The sequence below is a fragment of the Ixodes scapularis genome, unplaced genomic scaffold, assembly GCF_016920785.2.
Source record: "Ixodes scapularis isolate PalLabHiFi unplaced genomic scaffold, ASM1692078v2 PGA_scaffold2__306_contigs__length_199485367, whole genome shotgun sequence".
Taxonomy (NCBI): Eukaryota; Metazoa; Arthropoda; class Arachnida; order Ixodida; family Ixodidae; genus Ixodes; species Ixodes scapularis.
The window spans coordinates 170,099,170-170,119,645 of NW_024609857.1; the positions used below are offsets into that span (position 1 = coordinate 170,099,170).

General features: G+C 46.1%; 1 protein-coding gene across 2 annotated transcripts in view; it reads left to right on the forward strand.

The window, feature by feature from the left end:
• Positions 1-16,267, forward strand: part of LOC8023923 (diacylglycerol O-acyltransferase 1) — a 111,218-nt gene extending 94,951 nt beyond the window's left edge. For both annotated transcript variants that reach the window (XM_042292111.1, XM_042292112.1), the window contains 2 exons: positions 6,846-6,908; positions 15,924-16,267. In XM_042292111.1, coding sequence (XP_042148045.1) covers positions 6,846-6,908; positions 15,924-16,088 — 228 coding nt within the window. In that variant the 3' untranslated portion in view covers positions 16,089-16,267. The remainder of the gene's footprint in view (positions 1-6,845; positions 6,909-15,923) is intronic.
• The last annotated feature ends 4,209 nt before the right edge of the window (positions 16,268-20,476 follow it).

A 20,476-nucleotide genomic window follows, 5' to 3' on the forward strand; every position in this document is an offset into this window, starting at 1 on the left:
AAATTATTATCAATAAAGACACATATTTTCATTATTTAAAGCATCCGTCGCTAGGCAGTTCCATCGATCGACACGTTCAGCAAAAAATGTACTTCAAATGAGTCCGTATTAAAGCGGTAAGACACAATGAATTTGCCATGTTCCGTTCTATTGGGTTATTGAAGTTCCCATGTGTAACATATTTCTGAAAATCAGTAAGTAATCATCATGTAGCAGTTTAAAAAAGAAGTTAATTCGAGTCAACATCATCATGCTACTTATAAGCAGTACGTTGGCATCTGACTTCAGTGGGGAGAGAGTCTCTGCATTGTTAGCAATCGAAAATAAATCGCACAGCAGCAGCTTTAGTTTGTATGCTTTCTGTTTCGTAAATCTTCGATTGCTTGAGCGGTTCCCAAACTGGGCTTGCATATTTAGTCGTTGGTAATATCAGTGAGTTCTCTGCTGTTAATTTGAGCTTTGAACCGGCAAATTCTAGCTTCCGTCTAGGTGTTCAAATATTTTATGCGCTTTATGGGAAACAGTTTTTGTGTGTGCATTTCAGTTAAGATTCGATAAAAAAGTGAAAGCCGTTTACAAATCCCTGTAACGCCGAATTGGAGCGCAGCTCTTCAGGAGGAGGAGGGAAGGGTACTGAGGGGGGTCACGTCACCTGCGGGTAGTCACGTGACCCCGGGGGGGTAACTTGGTCTCGGAGGAGGGGGGTCACGTGACCTCGGTGGGGGGGTCACGTCACCTGGGGGGGGTCACGTGACCTCGGGGGGATCACGTGACCTCGGAAGGTGGGGTCACGTGATCTCGGGGGGGGGGGGGTCACGTGACCTCAAGGGGGGGTCGGGGGTCACGTGACCCCCCCCCCCGGTTACGCCGACGGCGACGCCAGGCTGGAAACGGGCCCCTAAGAGCTGCGCTCTAAAAAAAAACTCCTAGGTATCTGTGCTCCTAAACACGTTTTGAAGCCGTCGCAACAACACTATAGGTGCTAGTACTTCTTTCGTGTTATGTTCATGTCTGCAGTCTTGTTTCGGTCTATTTCCATTTACCATTCGTCATACCAGCTAGTCAATTTCATTTAATTGCTCATTTAATTGCTTCTGCTCATCTAATGTCAGTATTTCTGAGTATAAAAATTTATTATTGGCCAAACATTTAGTTTTTATACCCGCTTGAAGTCCTCGGCTCATGTCACTGATATAAAGGATGAATAGCAGCAGACAAAAAAACAGACCTCTGAAGCACTTCTTATATAATGGATAACTTTCCTGACATTGCACTCTTCAATGGCACAAACTGCTCCCTACCAACAAGATAAGGTACAAGCCAGGTAAATATTCGGTCATTGTTAAGAATATACTTTAGTTTATGAAGTGGCAATTTGGATAAGAGACACGATCAAATGTCTTGGCCGAATTCAAGGACTCTACTTCTATTTGTCCGCTCTTGTCGACGAATGAACTTAGGTCCTGGGTAACTTCTATTATTTGTGTGGCTGTTGAGCGACCTCAACTAAAGCCATATTGATCATCTCCTAGAAGGTTTTTATCGTCAATAGAAGGTATGATGTGTTCGGCGATGACGGGTTAAAGGATTCTGCAACTGGTACCTGTGAGTGAGGTTAGACTATGGTTTTGTAAATTTGTTCTTTCTCTCCGCTTTGGTATCGGAACTATGGTTTCTGACTTCCATTCACGTACGAGACTGCCACAAGATAGTGATTTTTTATATATAGCGGCAAAGTAAAGAGAACACCTTTCTGCACATTTTTTTTCTAAGAATATGTTTAGGACTGCATCAGCGCCAGGTGACTTTTTGACGTCTTATCAATACCTGGAATCGCTGATGTGTGTATTTGAGAATTCTGAATTACCTCGCTATCTTTTTGACACGAAGCGGAACAAACCGATCGATAGCAGTCTGTGATAGTGTTTTAAAAGCAATCCACGTTTGATCTACCGTTGTGGTTCGCAATAGAATGTACTCTTCGAAGTCTGTAAAATGTAAATCTTAATATTAATGAACAAAACACTGGGCCATGGAATCATGCTCGTATCGCAATTTCTTAAGCTGCGCCTTTCCACTACGGTTACAGCCGTCTTGGCCCTCTCGGCAGAGAATCTGCCTTCTCACTTACAGCTTGTTGTTTTAACAGCCTGCCATTAGAAAGTGATCATGAGCGATCGTGGTGACCCGATTGTATGGAAAGCTACATTCAAACTCCGTGGAATGTAAATGACGGGCACGTAAGCTTCATCACTCTATTAAATTTGACCAAGATAGGATCTGTTATAACCGCTAAAATCTGTTATGATGGAGGAACAAATTAAATAACCGTTGTTCTCTGTGCCACTCCGAAAGCTTCAAATGTTCACGTCATAATTAGCTTAGGTTCTGGTTTATACAGACGATATAGACTCACTCGAAAATGGTCGTTCCTGATAGGGCAGCGAGAATAACGCTGCACAGCACGTGACGTACAAAAGCGCCATTAGTGGATTTTCTGACAAACAAAACGACCCAGTCGAAGAACTGGTAATATATCTTGTACAGCGAAAATTTCCAATTTTCATCGCCAATCATCAGTGCGATCATAACGGCATGCAGCTCTTTTTGTGCACGAGATATAAAACGTCTCTTAATTCGGTTTAGGATAGCACCAAATAATGTTGTCCTGCAGATATCAGAAACATAAACATCGGAAAGTAGATATGCTGAATGCTTTGCTCAGGACTTAAACACTAATATTAATGCGTTAGCATTAGAACGCTTGTTTTAACAAAAACCCGGCGGAATTTTTTTTTTTTTAGCGATGGGGGGAAAGAGAGAAGGAGGGGGAGAGGGTGACGCGTGCGACGCTCCCATTGGTCCGATGCGCCGGCGTCAGCACGCGTCAACTTCTCCCTCTTTCCCCGGCGCAGACAAACTGACAGACACCACCAGATTTTCGTCAAAACGACCCCTTTCGTTATCGCCGAAATCACGCGCACAGCTGGCGCGGCGCCAGAGGCGGGGGGGGGGGGGGGGGGGGGGGAGGGGGGAAACACCGCGCAACACCTTCTAGATAACAAAGCCGTAGTGCTGAATGAGATGGCATTATCTGAGAAGGTCGATGCTGGACACAGATTGGGAATGAGTGCTCGTCAGCGCGGATGTGTTATCTAGGAGGTGTTCCGCCACGGCGCGGAGGTACGCGAGCGTGCTCAGTTGTCGCTCTGGTTTTCCGTAGTAGCGGTGCGTGGGCTGTGATGTATGTGTGTGTAGTTAGAACGATGGATGCGCCTCCCTCCATGACTGATATAAATGAGGTTCCTTCCACGAGTGGTATGGATCTGGTTCTTTCCACGAGTGTTATGGATGACCTATCCAAGGGCATCGACGTACTCTGACAAGCAGAGTATAAAAAAGGGATAAAACAAATTACAGGAACATCCAATGATGGATTCTTAAGAAATGCGTTAGCATGACCCATGGGAAACGTCACACACCTCCCCCCCCCCCCCCCCCCCCCTTTGGGAAATGCTAACACTGACCCGTGACCAGGCCAAAAAGAGGCAGCAAAAAATGGAGGAAGCGAAAGAGAAAGCCAAAAGACAAAGCCAAAACAGAAGAGTGGAGCGGTCAGCGTTAGCGATTCCCAACGGGGGACGTGTGTGGCGTCTGCCAAAGATCTTGCTAATGAATTCGCTAAAAATCCACCAATGGATCTTTCTGTATTTTTTTTTATTATTATTATTATTCATAGCGACGAGCTTGCTTTTCGGCCAGTAACTTTATAAATATGCATTAATGTTTGATACCAACTTTGAATAGCTAAAAGGTAGCGGAGCGAAACAGTTGTAGCCTCTTCCCTGACTTATGAAAACCGCTCCTGCGACTGGACCAGTCGTTGGACTCGCTGCGTCGCGGTACGAGAGTTACGCCAGTCATGTAGCTTATCACCAAGGTTGTCGTTCTTTGAGCCGGCAATTTTGATTTCATCGTAGAATCCGAAACAAAACTGAGACGACAAGCTCTCTACAAACCCACACAAGGCACCGAAAAAGGACACCTCGTAATCGATCCCGTAAGTGGGGCGTCACCGCGCAAAACAAATCGTTGCTAGGGGCGCTGTTATGGACGAATACATGGGACTGGACTCCGCTCCGAAAGAATGATCGGTCAAAAGTCAGACGTGAAATATAAACGTTTAAAATCATAAAAAAAACACATAGATTTCACACTTACCACGACAGAAGTTTGCCGAGAATAGGCTGCTTCTGATATATTTGCGACGCGCACTTCTGGTCCTGGAAACGTCTCGAAATGCATTTTGGAGACGACGAACGCATGGCGAACGCACGCGGAATCACTGTAGTATGCCGTCTGCAACGGATTGAATTGTTTGCACAATGATACGATTTTGATTTTGAATTTATCTGTAACATGGTAAGCCTAAGACAACTAATCAGGTTTACAAAAATGAAAGCCGTTTACAATTCCCTGTAAGGCCGGTTAGAGCCCAGCTCTTGAGGAGGAGGATGGAAGCGTACTGAGGGATAGGTGTCTCCTTGAGGTCACGTGACCTTAAGGGGTCACGTGACCTTAGAGGGGTCACGTCGCCTCAGGTGGTCACGCGACCACGGGACCTCAGGGGGTCACGTGACCTCGGGGTTGGGGACGTGACCTGGGGGTCACGTGACCTGGGGGTCACGTGGCCCCAGAAGCTTACGTGACCTCAGGGTGTCATGTGATCTCGGGGGCGGGAGGGGTCACGTGACCTGGGGCGTCACGTGACCTTGGGGGGTCACGTGACCTCGCGGTTACGCCAAGGGCGACGGCGACGGCGACGCCGCTCAAGCCGGAAACGGGCCCCTAAGAGCTGTGCTCTAAAACGAATTGTATTTGCGTGGGGTACGGGATACTGTCTGACGAAAATCACCACACGCATAGAGATCTGCTAAAAATACAGCGAGAAAAGCATCTCTTGAGAACATTATATCAAAGCTGCGTCGGGCCCTCTTTCCAAATCCGCAGTTAACATGAATTGTAATAAAAGAGAAATTATTTTGACTCTAGCATAAGCGGTTCGAGACCCCAAACTTCGTTTTTCAGCCTCGCAATACGGGTGTGTTTCGTACCTGCCTTGTAATCATAGAAATGAGAAAAAATCCTACTGATACTTTAGTTTTAAGTAAGTCCCCAAGCGTGCATGTCTCGAAGGAGACGCTTCTGCGTGCCTCTAGAGGATTCAAGTATGCTCTTACCCCGAGCGTAAAAGATAAAAGCACCAAAGCGAGCTTGCCTAGTCAGCATCGCTGTCATCATCTGGTGGGCTAGTTGGTTGATCGTTATGTGGCATGAACAGCGCAAAAACGACAAGGATAGACAAGGAAGGATAGACTAACAACTGACTAACAAACGTCAATTGTTAGTCAGCGCTCTATCATGTCTCTCTTTTATATCTTTCCTTGTAGTATTTGCGCCTTTAATTCCATATATTGCCTAGTCAGCCTCGCCCTAGCTCACTAACGAGCATTTTAGACTTAAGAAATTGGGAACAGCGCGCAAAGAAGACGAGGACAACAAGAGTACAGTACAGGACGAGCGCTGACTATCAACTGAAGTTTTATTAAAAACGGCTCAAACAAGAAAACACCACAAAGCCAATCAACGGCGTAACAACCAATGGCGTGTCGATCACGACACGCGACAAGACATTGGTTGTGAACCAACTCGCCTGCATCGCCACCTTAATTCAGAGCATTCTAGATCGAATGCTCTAAATGCCGAGTGTTGCAGATAAGAAGCCGAATAGCACTGAGCCATACAGTGCAAAAGAAAGCCACGCCAACCGGTTTTCCTGACACTGTTGAAGCTATGAGTGACGCAGCGCTATTCGATTCGAACCACTATTCGCACACCCCCATCAGCCCCTTTCACCCAGCAAGACGTTTCTTGCGGCTGTGGTGAACTGCACGAGCGCGGCGTGCTTGAAGGCAGGGCCGGCTTTTGGGCGACATAGGCGGTCGCCCAGGGCGCCATCAATAGGGGGGCGCCGCACCGCCCCCTTTTGAAATTATTTTAGCTTGTTTATTTCTTTGAACAGAGCGCCCTTCGTTTTTGGAATGCAGTTATCGTCTGACGAAACGCTCGTGTTGAACCATTACTCACATGTTTACTAACAACGTGATATCATACCTAGTGGATGGGGGCGTATAAAAAAAAAGGGGGGGGGGGGGGGGCACTGCCGGGGTTCGTCCAGGGCGCTTGATGGGCCGGGCCTGTATGCCTGCGTCATTGTCATGCCTTCGGTTTGTAAAGCTAAAGTCGCTTCGCGCGAAGCCTATCACGGTGTTCTCTCTCGATCTGTACGTAACAGTGGCATACGATTCTTTATCGCGGTAGTAAACGTAATTTCTCTCTTGGACAACCGTGCCACGGTGCAATGTTGGAGTTTCGCGGCACTGTGGGGTAGCGTACAGGTTCAGTCCGTCCTCGCTGGCTTGTGCTCGTTCCGTTCCTCGTGTGGATGCGCTTAGAGACAGACAAACAGCGGACATGTCGTCACGTTATCAAACTGTCCACGAATCAGTCCGTTTTGTGAATCGTTCATTAAGAATGAATTAAGTATAGCGGTGCCAAGATTCTTACATTCTAACACGCGGTCCCCTCTAGCAACTCCTGCGTACAATCTTCGAAATATTTACATACAAATGTGCAATCTTCGGTGAAACTTTGTCATTTTTTCACTGCCGCTACATAGCCGCACATTGTTGACAGCAATAACATTTTTGTGTCTTGCACTGTGTGACGAGTGTCATGGCCTGCACAAGAGCGTCCGTAAGATGTGCCTTTCTTGCTCTTTGCAGTTCGTGCTCAGCGTCCCCCTCCGGATGTTCCGCGCATGGGCTTTCACCGGCATGCTTCTGCAGGTGAGTGGCTTTGATCGCTGGGATGAATCGTGTTGAACTAGTGGGACCAAGCGGACAACAGGCCTGGATCGGATGTTCGCCAACAAGTCATTCGCCTTTGTGTGCACTGTCATTTTAATTCCGCGTGACGCCAAGGACGAAACATTACATAATTAAAATGCGGTATTGCGTATCCTGCTAGGCGTTAGGTGCTATACCTTGTTCCCTCTAGGGTGCCATCATGTGCGTTTTGCCTAGGGTGATGACATCTGCTCATTTTAATAGAAACATTTTTTTTTTTTTTTTTACACAGGTTGTTTTTATGGGCTGGGGTTTATGCGAAGACCGTTAGGCTCAAGTGCGACAAAAGGTGTTACACACAGTCTAAGGAAACCCAAAGCAGGCCTCAGAATATATAGTTGACGTAGTTGGTCATACTTAATAACAGGCAATTCTAACTAGGAATAATTATCGGAATATTAGGAATAATTTCTAACAACTAGGAGTAATTTACAAGTGCTGAACCTCGGCATTGGCGACAGACGACAGTGGACGAGTTAATCCATCCTGCTACGTCATTGCAGGTTGGTTTACGGTACTTATTTCACGTCAACATTTCGAGCTTTGTCGCTGCTGCTGCCTGTGGTGTTTACTGTTTGGTGAACGTTTGTTTCTGGTAATAGCCAACGGATTGCGTTTGAAATTTCAAGAGGAAATCCTTGATGCCGAACAATATATTTCGTGTAATGAGTGCGAGTGTTCGTACCACTGCGGGGTTTGCGCTGGTGTGTACGAAGGCACACTAAAAACAAAAGGCGGGGCATACCGTAAGGCATGGAGATGCCCCGCTTGCCAAACCTCTAACTTGAAAGGCGTTGCGGTCAGGAAACAAAACCCGGGTGGAGACTTTTCAGTATAAATGAGTTTGGCTGGCATGAACAGAAAGCTAGATGCGCTATTAAATGTGAAAGAAAATGTTGGGCGCGTTGAGGCATCTGTCAGCACAATGTCTGCTCAATACGATGAAATTCTGTAAGCTGTCAACAAACAAATTAAAGAGATGAAATAGGTAAAAAGTAGAGTTGCAGAAATCGAGAAAAATATATAATGAGGAGGAGGTGAAGGGACTCAAGACAGATCTTCATGACATGGAATGGCGAAGCCGTAAGCTCGATTTGGAGCTCTATAGTATCACAAAATGTAATCACACTAACCTGATAAGCAAGGTAAATGAAGCGGCGCGAACTCTAGAAGTGCACGAGCTGGCTGGAAACGATATCAGCGCGGTTCACCCATTGCCATCAAAACTGGACAAAATCCCAGGCGTCATTGTCAGGTTTGCGTCCCAGACAACTAGGGATGCAGGGCCCTACCGAAAGAACAAGCTAAGGGCAACCGGAATGAGGATGTATATTTGCCCGGAATGAGAGTGTACATTTACCAGAACATGACTAAACAAAACCGGGAGCTCCTAACGAAAACAAAAGAATGAGTGAAAGCGAATGGTTTGAAATACACTTGGCACAGAAACAGAAAGATCTTTGCCAAGTGCAAGGATGGTGACGATGCCGTTGTGATAAGAGTGAAGACGATCTGCATGTGATTAGTTCGTAGTTTCAGCGTCAAGCTTGTTTACGCATTGTGTGTTTTTTTTTTTTTTTTTAGTTGACAATGAAATTTTTATACTTGTTTCCTGTCGGCTTCGCAAAAAATCTTGAAGGTGGTTTTGAGACTTGACTGAAACTTTGTCACTGGAATGTACGGTCGGCGAAGAATAGTACAATGGAACTCGAATGTCTTTTTAGCCAAACTTCGGTTAGATTGAACATGATTATGTTCACTCAAATATGGTATTTCGACGAGGCTGATGCCGATATAATCGTCATTCGTGTCCAGGTCGCTTGCACCTTTGCAATAATTGCATTATAATTAGAAACTGATGCGTTTAATTTGCCGTCCAATAAAAGTTACTGTTTAAACCGGTCTTCAAGTCGCGGTGGTGGTGACCGCGCATCGGTCTAAGAAGACATTAACAACCAACTATAAAATTTCTGCGTTACAACTGGAGACCACGAAGTGCAATCTCTGTTAGCAGATAATATGCTTATTTGTGTCGCTTATCGACCGCCGGATGGCAATATTGTGAATATTTTACGTTTTATTCCAGAGGCTCTTGGCATTCGGTAGTGACACTAATTGCAGTGTGATAATCGGTGGGGATTTTAATATCAATGTGCTAGTTGATAGCACGCCTAAGAATGAGTTTGAACTATTACTCCCAACGTACGGACATCTTAATACGATAACCAAACCAACACGAATGACAGTTCACACAGGAACTCTAATCGAACTTTCCATTGCAGATCTTGATAATACACGTCTAAAGGGAGGAATATTTAGCTCCCTTGATCAACTCCCAATATTTATTTGCATAAAAAGGCTCCACCCAAAACGATGCATTCGGTCATCAAGACGCTTTCAAAATGTAAGGCCTCATAATCTTGTTATGTTTCGCAACGATATGGAAAGCGCGAGCTGGAATGATGTTCTGGCAGATACTGATCCCAGTATAGAATATAATACTTTTTAATAGGTTTCGGACGATCTATGCGAAAGATTTTCCTTATAAGATATTTAAATTGTCACGTACAACTCGAATGCCGTTGATTACCCCAAGCCTTCTATCCCAAATTATAAATAATCAGCTATTTCATACATTCAACAAAACTAGAAATCAAGATAAATTTAAAAAGTTCAAGTCGTATAGAAACCAGCTGTCAAAAAAATAGCGAAGCGCTATGGAGCGTTATGACCTTAACAGTTTTAACTCGACAATTGAAAATGTTCAGGTCACCAGGAAAAAAGTCAATACGATTTTACAGGGTAGTCGAAACAATGAACACTTAGAGAATGTGTAAGTATATGTCGAAGAAATAAAAATACCGCTTTAGCTGGTATGTCTAATTAGAAGTTTGTAAATTTAGTTAATTTAAATTACGATGATGAGGCGTGTGGGTATATTAAAAAAGGGATTCATAATGGAGGTATATGCACACAAAAAAATAACGAGTACAGGAAGAGTAGCACACAGGACAGGGCGTGCTAGACTTCTTGTCCTTGTTTCGAAGCGTATAGTGCCATTATGAATGAGAACCAACTAGCCCAACTCGTAGTTTTAATAAAAAGAGAACTGCAAATTCAATATTTCTGGATTCGATTGACGATTCCTAGGTTTTTAAGGCATTTGTGAATTTGCATACTACTCGTAGCAGAGACATAGATGATATACAGATTAGACCTCTGAAATGCGTTTTCGACCTAATTATGCCTTATTTGACTTATATATTTAATCTATTCGTATCTGAAAGTGTATTCCCTAAGCGTATGCAGGTATCAAACGTTTCTGTACCGGATAAGAAAGGTGATAAGAATTATATTAATAATCATACACAAGTTTCCACACTGCATGTTTTTTTTCAAAGGGGCTATAAAGCCTTATTCACCACGACTCTCAATTTTTCTTTTGAATAAGCATCAGCTGATTACAAAATCTCAGTTTGGATCTGAAAAGCATCGTTCCACTGACAATGCCTTACTTGAAGAAAGGGAATTTATTTTGCGTAATCTAGAAAACTAGTTTTGTGGGTTATACGGTATATTGACTTTACTAAAGCCTTGGATTATTTGAACCACAAGCTTTTACTATAAAAACTTGAATGTTGCGAAGTACGCGGGCAACCTCTGCTTTCATTGCAATCATATCCAGGAAATCGTAAAAAATGTGTGTTCTGTAATCATTTTTCACCCAGTAGAAAACCCATAGTCTCTGGAGTACCAGAAGGAAGTATCTTAGGCTCTTTTCTTTTTAACGGATCAGTAAATGACATTGTGAATATCGATCAAACAACTAAATGGATAATAGATGCTGATGATACTACACTTTTGTGTGCTCCGGACGATCCTGAGCAGCTCGTGCTAAAAGTCAACTTATTATTAGGCCAGATATCGCTATGGGCAGAAAAGAATGATTTAAAAATAAATAAAAGTAAAACTAAAGCCGTGCTATTTCGATCTAACCATAAAATTTTCACCTTATAACAACACCATTACTTTGAACTCGGTAAATCTGGAATTAACTGATAATTTCAAAACACTTAGGGTAGTAATTTCTCAGAATATGTCCTGGGATAACCATATCGAGTATTTAAATATAAAATTGTCAAGAACTGTAGGATTGATATGTCGACATCGGTATATGCCGTTATTTTCACAAATCGTTATTTTATTTCTATTCAGTTATCGCTCGTTTAGAACTGCAACATATCTTAAGATAGCTCACCTGCTTCAAAAAAGAATGTTGTGAGTACCTGACCTTTCGCACACGCAAAACCTGTTCAAAACATAATATACTCAGTATCCCCATTTTTTATGACTATATGTTATCCACAAAAAATAGAACAAATTTCTCTATGACACTTCGTCCCTGGCAGAATTGTCTTGTTTACAACGACACACCGTACCATACCAAATTTGTAATCCTGATTACTGACAAGTGCCGACGTGTCGGCTAAACAGAGGAAAATAAATGTTAGCATACAGCAGCAGGACGCTCGCAAGGATTCGGGAAAAGTGCTACTGGCCGGGGCTACCGAAGACCGTTCATCTCTACACTCGATCTGGCCACGAATGTCAGCGATGCAAGAAATCACCGACGAAACCGTCAGGACTTGCGCGTCCGATTGCTTCGCCGTCCACACCGTTCCTGCAGATGGCAATGGATTTACTAGCCATTTTCCGCCATCAACGTCGGGAAACCGCTGCATAATCGTTGCCACAGACTATCCCACGCGGTACGTTTAAACAAAAGCCCTTCCTTCAGGAACTTCTGTGGAAGTCACCAAGTTTTTCATAGAGTCCATCGTCCTCAGCCATGGCGCTCCCGAAGTTCTGATTACACATCACGGGTCATTCTTCATGGCCCTGCTGATGCCAGAGATTCTCCGTCTCAGCCACATGAACCACCGGCGAATCACAGCGTATCCTTCTCAGGCTAATGGGCTGACTGAACGCCTAAACAAGACCCTTGCCGATATGGCATCAATGTACGTCGACGTGGAACACAAGACGTGGGACCAGGCCCTACCGTGTGTCACATTCGCTTACAACACAGCGGTCCAGAAGACCACTGGTGTTACACCATTCCAGCTGCTGCATGGTCGCAAGGTGATCACGGTGCTTGACGCCATGCTACCTCACGAGCCAGCAGGCGACGGAAGCGACGATGCCCAAGTGGTTGCGCAACGAGCAAAAGTCCGCCAGCTCTCCCGAGTCCGGATCCAATACTAGCAACGACTGTGGCCGCTACGACCTTCGTCGTCTGGACGTTCCCTTCCTGCCCGGGGACCGGGTGTGGTTGTGGACACCGAGACGACGTCGTGGCTCAGCGAGAACGTTTTAAAGGCTACTTTGGACCATACAAAGTCCTTCGACGCCTGTGAGATCTCAACTACGAAGTGGTGCCTGATGGAAAGCATGCATCATCACGACCCGATGTGGTTCACGTCGTTCGACTCAAGGGATTCTACGCTCTATAGGACTGTGGACCTTATGTGTTCCAAACGAATTTTTTTGCTTGCCCTTCTTATTATTTGCATTGTTTTCTTTTGTTTTCTTTTGTGTTACATCAGGGCAATGCACTTTTTTTTTTAAATATCATACGTCTGCTTGTAAACTTCGGGACAAGGGAGCCAACGACGAGAACAATAAAAGAGAGAATACAATGACGTCTCAAATTTTAGTCATCGTTGTGTCGTCCTCTTTTTTTCTTCCTCTTAATTTGTTGTATACACTTCCACACTGACGGAGCTAAGCCTCCAACATTCGTTGGCAGTACCGTGTATTCTAATAATTTACAAGAATGAAACGTTTAGATTCTTGCTCCAGTATTTTTACAGCTGAAGTGTATGCAATCTCAGTGGCTATAGATAACATACTTTTGGCTAAAATAAAGCGGGAAATTTTATTTGTACACTCAAAGTGCTATTATCGCAATGTGATATTTAAAAGTAACTGAGAATATGATTGTGTGACAACTGAGAAATAAACTTAATAATTCTGTACACGAAGGCATTAATATAATAAAAATCTTAAAGCGCAAAACGACGAGGAAGGAAAAAAAGAGTAATATGTACAACCAGGAATGGGCAAAATACATGCAAATATGTATCGAAATACAAATACAAAATACTTTGTCAGAAATGTAATTAATTACAAATCTAATTACATTTGCAAAAAAGCATTTAAATACAAGATACAAATACAACCAAAGTTATTTGGTGTCCTCCAAATACTTTTCCAAATACATTCCTCAAAATTTGCGTCAGCGACTTCAGGGCACCTCCAACGCATTTCTGGGTATCTCATTTTAATTTTGCATCGCACACTCGGGAGTTAGTGTGCGAAGCTCTAGTAACGTAATAGAAATATAATCACAAAAAATGCAATCAACTTGGACGTAATAGGTGAAAAAAGTACAGAGCTTAAAGCAGCTTTTTTTTTTGTCAATTACATTTTGGTGTAGACCAACAAAGAACCGAGACGACCAAGACGCGCAGCACTAGCTAGAGAATTTTTTATTGTTGCAACTCGCACTAGTTACGAAAATCTGGACGACCCGCGCATTTAAATGTTCCAGGCGAAAATATGGATGGAAATCAGGCTCGAAAGCATCACAAGTTGTCACAGGCGCTTATTTAGCCAGTCTGCCTGTGAATGTCGATTTCGTCACAATTCTTGCCCTGGACTAGCACCGTAATCACAAAGTCACTAAACGCTTGTGCTTGATTGAGAGCCACTGCATTCGGTGCAGAACGTAGTTTTGTTCCTGCTCTGGAGAGTGACAATAAATTTGAGGGATGTATTTTCGCCCACAAAATTGTATTTAATTACAATTGTATTTGAAATACCCACGTTTTAGTATTTTAATACACACGTCAAATACATTACCCAATTTGTAATTAAATACAAATGCAAAATACACAAAGTATTTGAAATACTGCCCATCCCTGTGTACAACCAACTAGCCCGCCAGATGATTTTAATGCATTAATATAGAAGTTTGTTTGGTTACCAACGTTATGGGAATAATAGGTAATGAGAAAGCAGACAGACATGCTTTATCTTCGGTAGATCTTCCCCCCTATGACGCCTATTTGCCGCACCAAGATATCAAATCTGTAATAAAGTCATTACTCGTCAATTTTTTACAGTCAGAGTGAAATATTTATTTGTTTATTTATTTATTTATTTACAAAAAAAACCTGCTGCGCCAAAGCACCGGCATTATAGCCAGATGCAGCCCATATATAAAAAAAAAACTCGCAATAAAAAGCAATACAAAAGGACACTTGAATATTCAGCGGGGACTGCAGTAAAAAAATATATAAAGGTTGGCCATAAATAACAACATTAAAAATCAAGACCAATTCACGGATAAGTGGTCCGACGTCGTCATCAATAAAAACAGACTCGGGTAACAAATTCCATTCAGTAATTGTGAGTGGAAAAAAAAAGCATCTTTCTTATAAACTGTCCGACACCAAATGTCCCTTATCTTTCGTGAAAACATAATTATGTAATTTTTTTTAGTTGCTTTTGTCAATGTCTGTCAGCTCATTAAAAATCGCGAACAAGAACCTTAATCGAAAATATTTGCGTCTTAAAAATTAAGGTTCTTAGACAAGTAAACGCTTAGTCTTCATTACGCTGTTTCTGTTATATTTTCCTGTTACAAATCTCGCGCCACGATTTTGAAGTGTAATGCGATAATAAGTTTAATGAAGTTTAATGCGATAATAAGTTTAATGAAGTTTTATGCGATAATAAACATCATAATAAAAAGCAGGTCCTTGAGCTCTGGGAGAGATCCTCACTCAAGAATCGAATCCATGAAGATTATTGTGCCGTCTTCGCATCGGTCAGGCTTATATCACTCACAAACAAGTACCTTGTTTATGGGGAGCACACACAAGTTTGTAAGCACTGCACCCCGCTACACGTTTTATAGGTTTGTCCAGGTTTCGATAACGAATGTCGTGCTTATTTTTCCGATTTGCTTCGTTTCCAAATCCCATTCCATCCTTCTATTTTACAGGGAGAATATTCTCTCATTGCATTTAAGTTTAACCGTGTCGTATCTTTTATTACTAGCACGGGCTTTATACGTGGTCCTACATACAGTTATAATTATTGTTTTTTGTACATTACCATAGCAGCATTTCTTTTTAATTAGCTTGTGTGTGTGCTTGTCTGTGCGTGTTCGCGTGTGTAGGTGGACGTGCATGCTTGTGGGCTTGCGCGCGCGCGTGTCTGTGCGCGCGTTTGTATCTTACGTGTGCGTATTGTACGTGGGTGTTGTGCGTTTTTGCTTGCGTGCTGCGTGTGCCCGTGTCTGTGTATGTACGCGTGCGTCCATGTGTGTGTACATGCGTACGTGTGTGCATGTCCGTGTGCGTGGGCGCGGGTGTGAGTGTGTGCTCGGGTGTGTGTGCCTGTGTGTGTGTTTACGCGCGTGCGTGCGCGCGTGTGTGGTTGTACATCTGTATTTGTGTGTGTGTGTTCCCTCTTGTACTTGTGTCCGCGCGCGCGTGTGTGCGCGTGTGGGCATGTGTGCTGCGTGCCTGTGCTTGCGCCTTTGCGTGTGTGTGTGTGTGTCTGCGCGTGTGGGTGTCGTGTTTGTGAGTGTGTAAGTGTGTTTGAACACGTATGTGTATGCGAGCAGTTGCAAAGGAACAGCTGAGTCATCATCACACTGCACGTGGAGGTTGCGAGCCAATCGGCAACTTGTAAGTTACGGGCGTACCAACTATTGTAGCTCGCGTAAGGGGTTCACCACCTCCTAAGTTGGACGTACCGCAAGACCTTGTACAGAGGGAGTTTCGCGGCTGCACAATAACACTCCCGAGACACGTGAGGTGCACGTTGGGACGCTGCCTTAGAAGGCTGCACCGTGACCGGGAGCAACCTCTCTTGTTCCAGATTCCATGGACCTTCCTGATCGACAAGTGTCTGTGCAACTGGTTCCCGAGACTCGCGGGCATGGCCGTGTGGACGGCTTTCATCGGCACCCTGGCCCTGAGCAACATCCCCTACTACCGGGAGTACTACCTCGTCTTGGCGGGCACGATCGCGCAGTCGCCCTAAGCGTGTCCTGTGGCTCCAGCTTGGGCCTCCCAAGAAACGGAACTGTGCAAGCTGCGTGTGGGGGCCCCGTGGGGGCCCACTTCGTTCTTTTCTACTTCCTCTTTTGACTCGCAGCACCATCGCCATTCGCCATGCACAAACGCTGGTGTGGTCGCGAGCGCGCGTGATTAAAGACATTCCATCCGAGACATCGGAGTCGCTTGACATCTTTTCTACAAACTGGTGACCCGGACGTGATTTACTCCGATCATCCAGGTGAATGTTCTCCGCGACCTGGGACACTACAACGATGCGGCTTCGGACGAGGGGGCGGAGGTCAGTAGCGTCTTCTTCAGGCTCGGCCTCCGCACCTGCGGCCTACATAACCTCCTCTCCCATCGCGTCTGCCGCCGGCACGTCGGGATGCATCCACTTCGGTCGTCCCTGCAGGCTCGGCAGGCTGGCCTGCGGCTCTATCTTCGCCGCTGCCGTCACTGCTCTGCCACCGGCTACGGTGCGTCGTTGTCCGTCAAGAGCAGTGCGGCTGTTGAGTCGTAGAGCATCAGCGTCGCTCGTCAGCTCAACACCGCGGCTCTGAGGAATGTACTATCGGGGAAAAATTAAATGCGAACAGAGGAGCGCGTGGCTCGCGGTACAGGCTGCGCCGCCTGGAGGTGAGCCTAAGGGCGAGGGTACGTGGCCTACTCCGACGTGTTCACGCCCCTCCTTCTGCGCTCCCCAAGCTTCAGCAGTGCGCCTCTTAGTGCGCTGAAAGCTATCACCGCTCTCTTTGCTGGCTCAGCGCGTGTGGTGCAAAGAAGCTCGCCGCACTCGCCGAGCAGGCAAAGATAGCGGTGGCAGCTTTCAGCGCGCTGAGAGGCGCACTGCTGAAGCTGGAGGAGCGCCAATCGAGGAGCGTGAACACATCGGAGTAGGCCACGCACCCTCGCCCCTAGGCTCACTTCCAGGCGGCGCAGCCTGTACCGCGAGCCACGCACTCCTCTGTTCGCATTTCATTTTTCCCCGATAGTACCTGCAGCGACCCCTCAGGTGGTCGCATCATTCTGCGAGTCTGAGGTTTACATCGAGTCACCGGCGAGTCCCCGCTGTTTCCGCTGGAGGCAACTACGGCAGCATAGCAGGCAGTCGATTCCCTTTGCCTGCAGCCTGCCAGCCCACTTTCATCTCAGCGGTTATCGGACGCTGCCTCAGCCCTATAGACCCATCAGAGAAAAAAGCGGCACCTGTCGTACGCAACAGCAACTAGTGGCAGCCGCCATGCTGCAGGATAGTGCGCGCCGCTGCATACGCTGCGTTGGCCGTAGACGCTAGTCAATTCCTGCCCACGATGCCAACGTACTGCTGCGTACCCCTCCGTAAGCAGAGTGAATATCTGGACAAGTCTGGCATTAAGGTACATGTTCGTAAATGTACTCGTTATCGGTTGCAGAGGTCGGCATTTTAGGTCGCCCTCACTCACCCTCACCCTCACAGCCACACTCACCTAAGCCCCTCACTCACCCTCACCCTCACAGCTACACTCACCTTCAGCCCCTCACTCACCCTCACCCTCACAGTCACACTCAACTTTAGCCCTTCACTCACCCTCACCGAACCTCACGACCCTCACGCACTCACCGCCCTCACGGCCCTCACGCCCCTCACCGCCCTCACGGCCCTCACGCCCCTCACTCACTCATGGCCCTCACGGCCCTCACGCCCCTCACGCCACTCACCGGCCTCACGGCCCTCACGGCCCTCACGGCCCTCACCGCCCTAACGGCCCTCACCGCCCTCACGGCCCTCACCGCCCTCACGGCCCTCACCGCCCTCACGGCCCTCGCGCACTCATAGCCCTCACGCCACTCATTGCCCTCACCGCCCTCACCGCCCTCACGGCCCTCACCGCCCTCACGGCACTCATGCCACTCACCGCCCTCACGCCACTCACCGCCCTCACGCCACTCACCGTCCTCACGCCACTCACCGCCCTTGCGGCCCTCACACCCCTCACGCCCCTCACGCACTGATGGCCCTCACGCCACTCAGGCCAGCTTCAGATGGGGCAATTTCGCCCAGAAACTTTACGTCGCAACACCAGCAACACGGGCCGCCCGCGATCACACGCAGCAACCAAATGCTGCAATTTGCCATCGTCAACATAAAATTTTATTTTTCTTGCACTATTTAGACACAATTACGCGTTATAAACGTGTTTTTATGCATTTAAATCTCGTTAAGAATACTAATGCACCTTTCTGAAACAGTTTATTTCCAGAAAAACGATCGATTTCAAACCAGAAACAAGTCTTTCGGTGTCATCATCACCGGCACGAGGTATCACGTGAAAATTTTGCGTCCCTGATTGGATGCACCCGCTTCAAACGTATTCGAATCGCTCCGAGTTGCTTGCTTATTTCGAGCCGGACCCGATCTCAGCAATTCGTGTCGATCTAGGGAAAGCTAGAGAACAACCCGTCATTAACACCAAAATTGCTGAGAAAGATGCTCGATCTGAAGAGGGCCTCATGCATTCACCGCCCTCACGCACTCATGGCCCTCACACACCTCATGCACTCACCGCCCTCACGGCCCTCACGCCTCTCATGCCACTCACTGCCCTCACGCACTCATGGCCCTCACACCACTCACGCGCTCATGGCCCTCACGCCGCTCACCGCCCTCACGCCCCTCACGCACTCATGGCCCTCATACCCCTTACCACCCTCACCGCCCTCAGGGCCCTCATGGCCCTGACGGCCCTCACGCCCCTCACCGCCCTCACGGCCCTCACGGCCCTCACCGCCCTCACGGCCCTCACCGCCCTCACAGCCCTCACGGCCCTCACCGCCCTCAGCCCTCACGGCCCTCACGGCCCTCACGGCCCTCACTCACCCTCACACTCATGAATTTTCCTGGTTCAGAAACTCACTCACCCTCACCTCACCTGTGAAGATGAGGGTGAGTGAGGGTGAGTGAGGGCCCTCATGAGTGAGGTTTGCCGAGGTATGATCGGTTGACGGCGGCGTAGACGCGCACACGTTTCCCTGCTGAAGTGCAAAAACGGAACACGAACCGTTCCCACGCTACGCTCCTTGGGTGTTTGAGTCAGGTGTTTTGAATCTCACTTTGTTGCGTTTGGAGGTAGAGTTTTCAAGTTTCAGCTGATTTGAAGAAATCAAAGCATCAAATACAAATATAATGTTGCTCGCGGTATCGCTTGTGGACGTGACAGCTTCGCGAGCGCCTAGCTTCAGGTATTCACGAGCTCGCGGTGCTTCAAACTTTCGCGTGTAAATTATATGTTAGGTACGCATGAAGACATACCACCTGACGCTTTAACCTGCCTGTAGCGCAGACATCTGTGCAGCGCGCGCTTTATGCAAAGCAACATGAACGCGCTTACAATTTCTGCTTTACTGCAAAATTTGCTGCTCTACATTTCGACTGTAAAATCCCTTTCAAGAAAAAGGGACTCGACGTATGAAGTAGGAACTTGCGTCGAATACGTCCTTTACTGGTTGAATTTGCGCATTGAAATTTTAAGTCTTAATTCCAAGTAGAGAACAAAACAAAAATGCCCCAAAAAAGTCAGTTTTTTTTTTTCGTTGGTTTTGTACTTAAAGTAGAGGTTTAGATTTTTATTGAGTAAATGAGACAAGTAGAGTATGTACTTGAGGCAAGTTCCAACTTGATACTCAGTTGCTGATTTCCGACGGGCCATTAATTGTAGCTTCGTAGCTCTAATTTTGCGACACTCAAAAATAAGTGGCTCAATATCTCAAGTTGAAACTTACCTCAAATACATATTTTACTAGTCCCACTGACACAATAAAATTTCAAGTGTCTATTTCAATACTTAAAAAATTTAAACTAAAAAAACTCACCCATTTTAAAGCATAGGTTATTTTTTGTATTTGAAATCTGGACTTAAAATTTTAATCCGTAAATCCGACCAGTAAAATATGTATTCGAGGTAAGCCTCTACTTGATATGTCGAGTCCCTGGTTTTTGTAGGCGATTTCAGTGTCGAAACTTTATATTGAAGTACCCTGTACAGCAACTTGAGGTTTTATTTGTTTTTCGTAATATTTATTGTACACGGTCTTTGTCATACATGAAACCCGTGATGGCTGTGTACTAACGATGGCCTCGTGTGTCTACATATTTGAACACGAAGAAGCAATCTGCAGTGTAGAAATTTGGGAGGGCCGGGGCGAGCGGCAGCGGATTTCTGGAAGTCGTCGGCACAAGCGACGGCACAAGCGACGAAAGTCGGCTACGAGCGACGAAAATGTTTCACTGTCGCTTGTCGCGTCGCTTGGTTTGGGATTTCTAGAAAACGACGCTCATCGCCTTGGTCGCCCGCTCGTCGCTTTTATGCGATGTGCTTCCCGAGCGACAGCGAA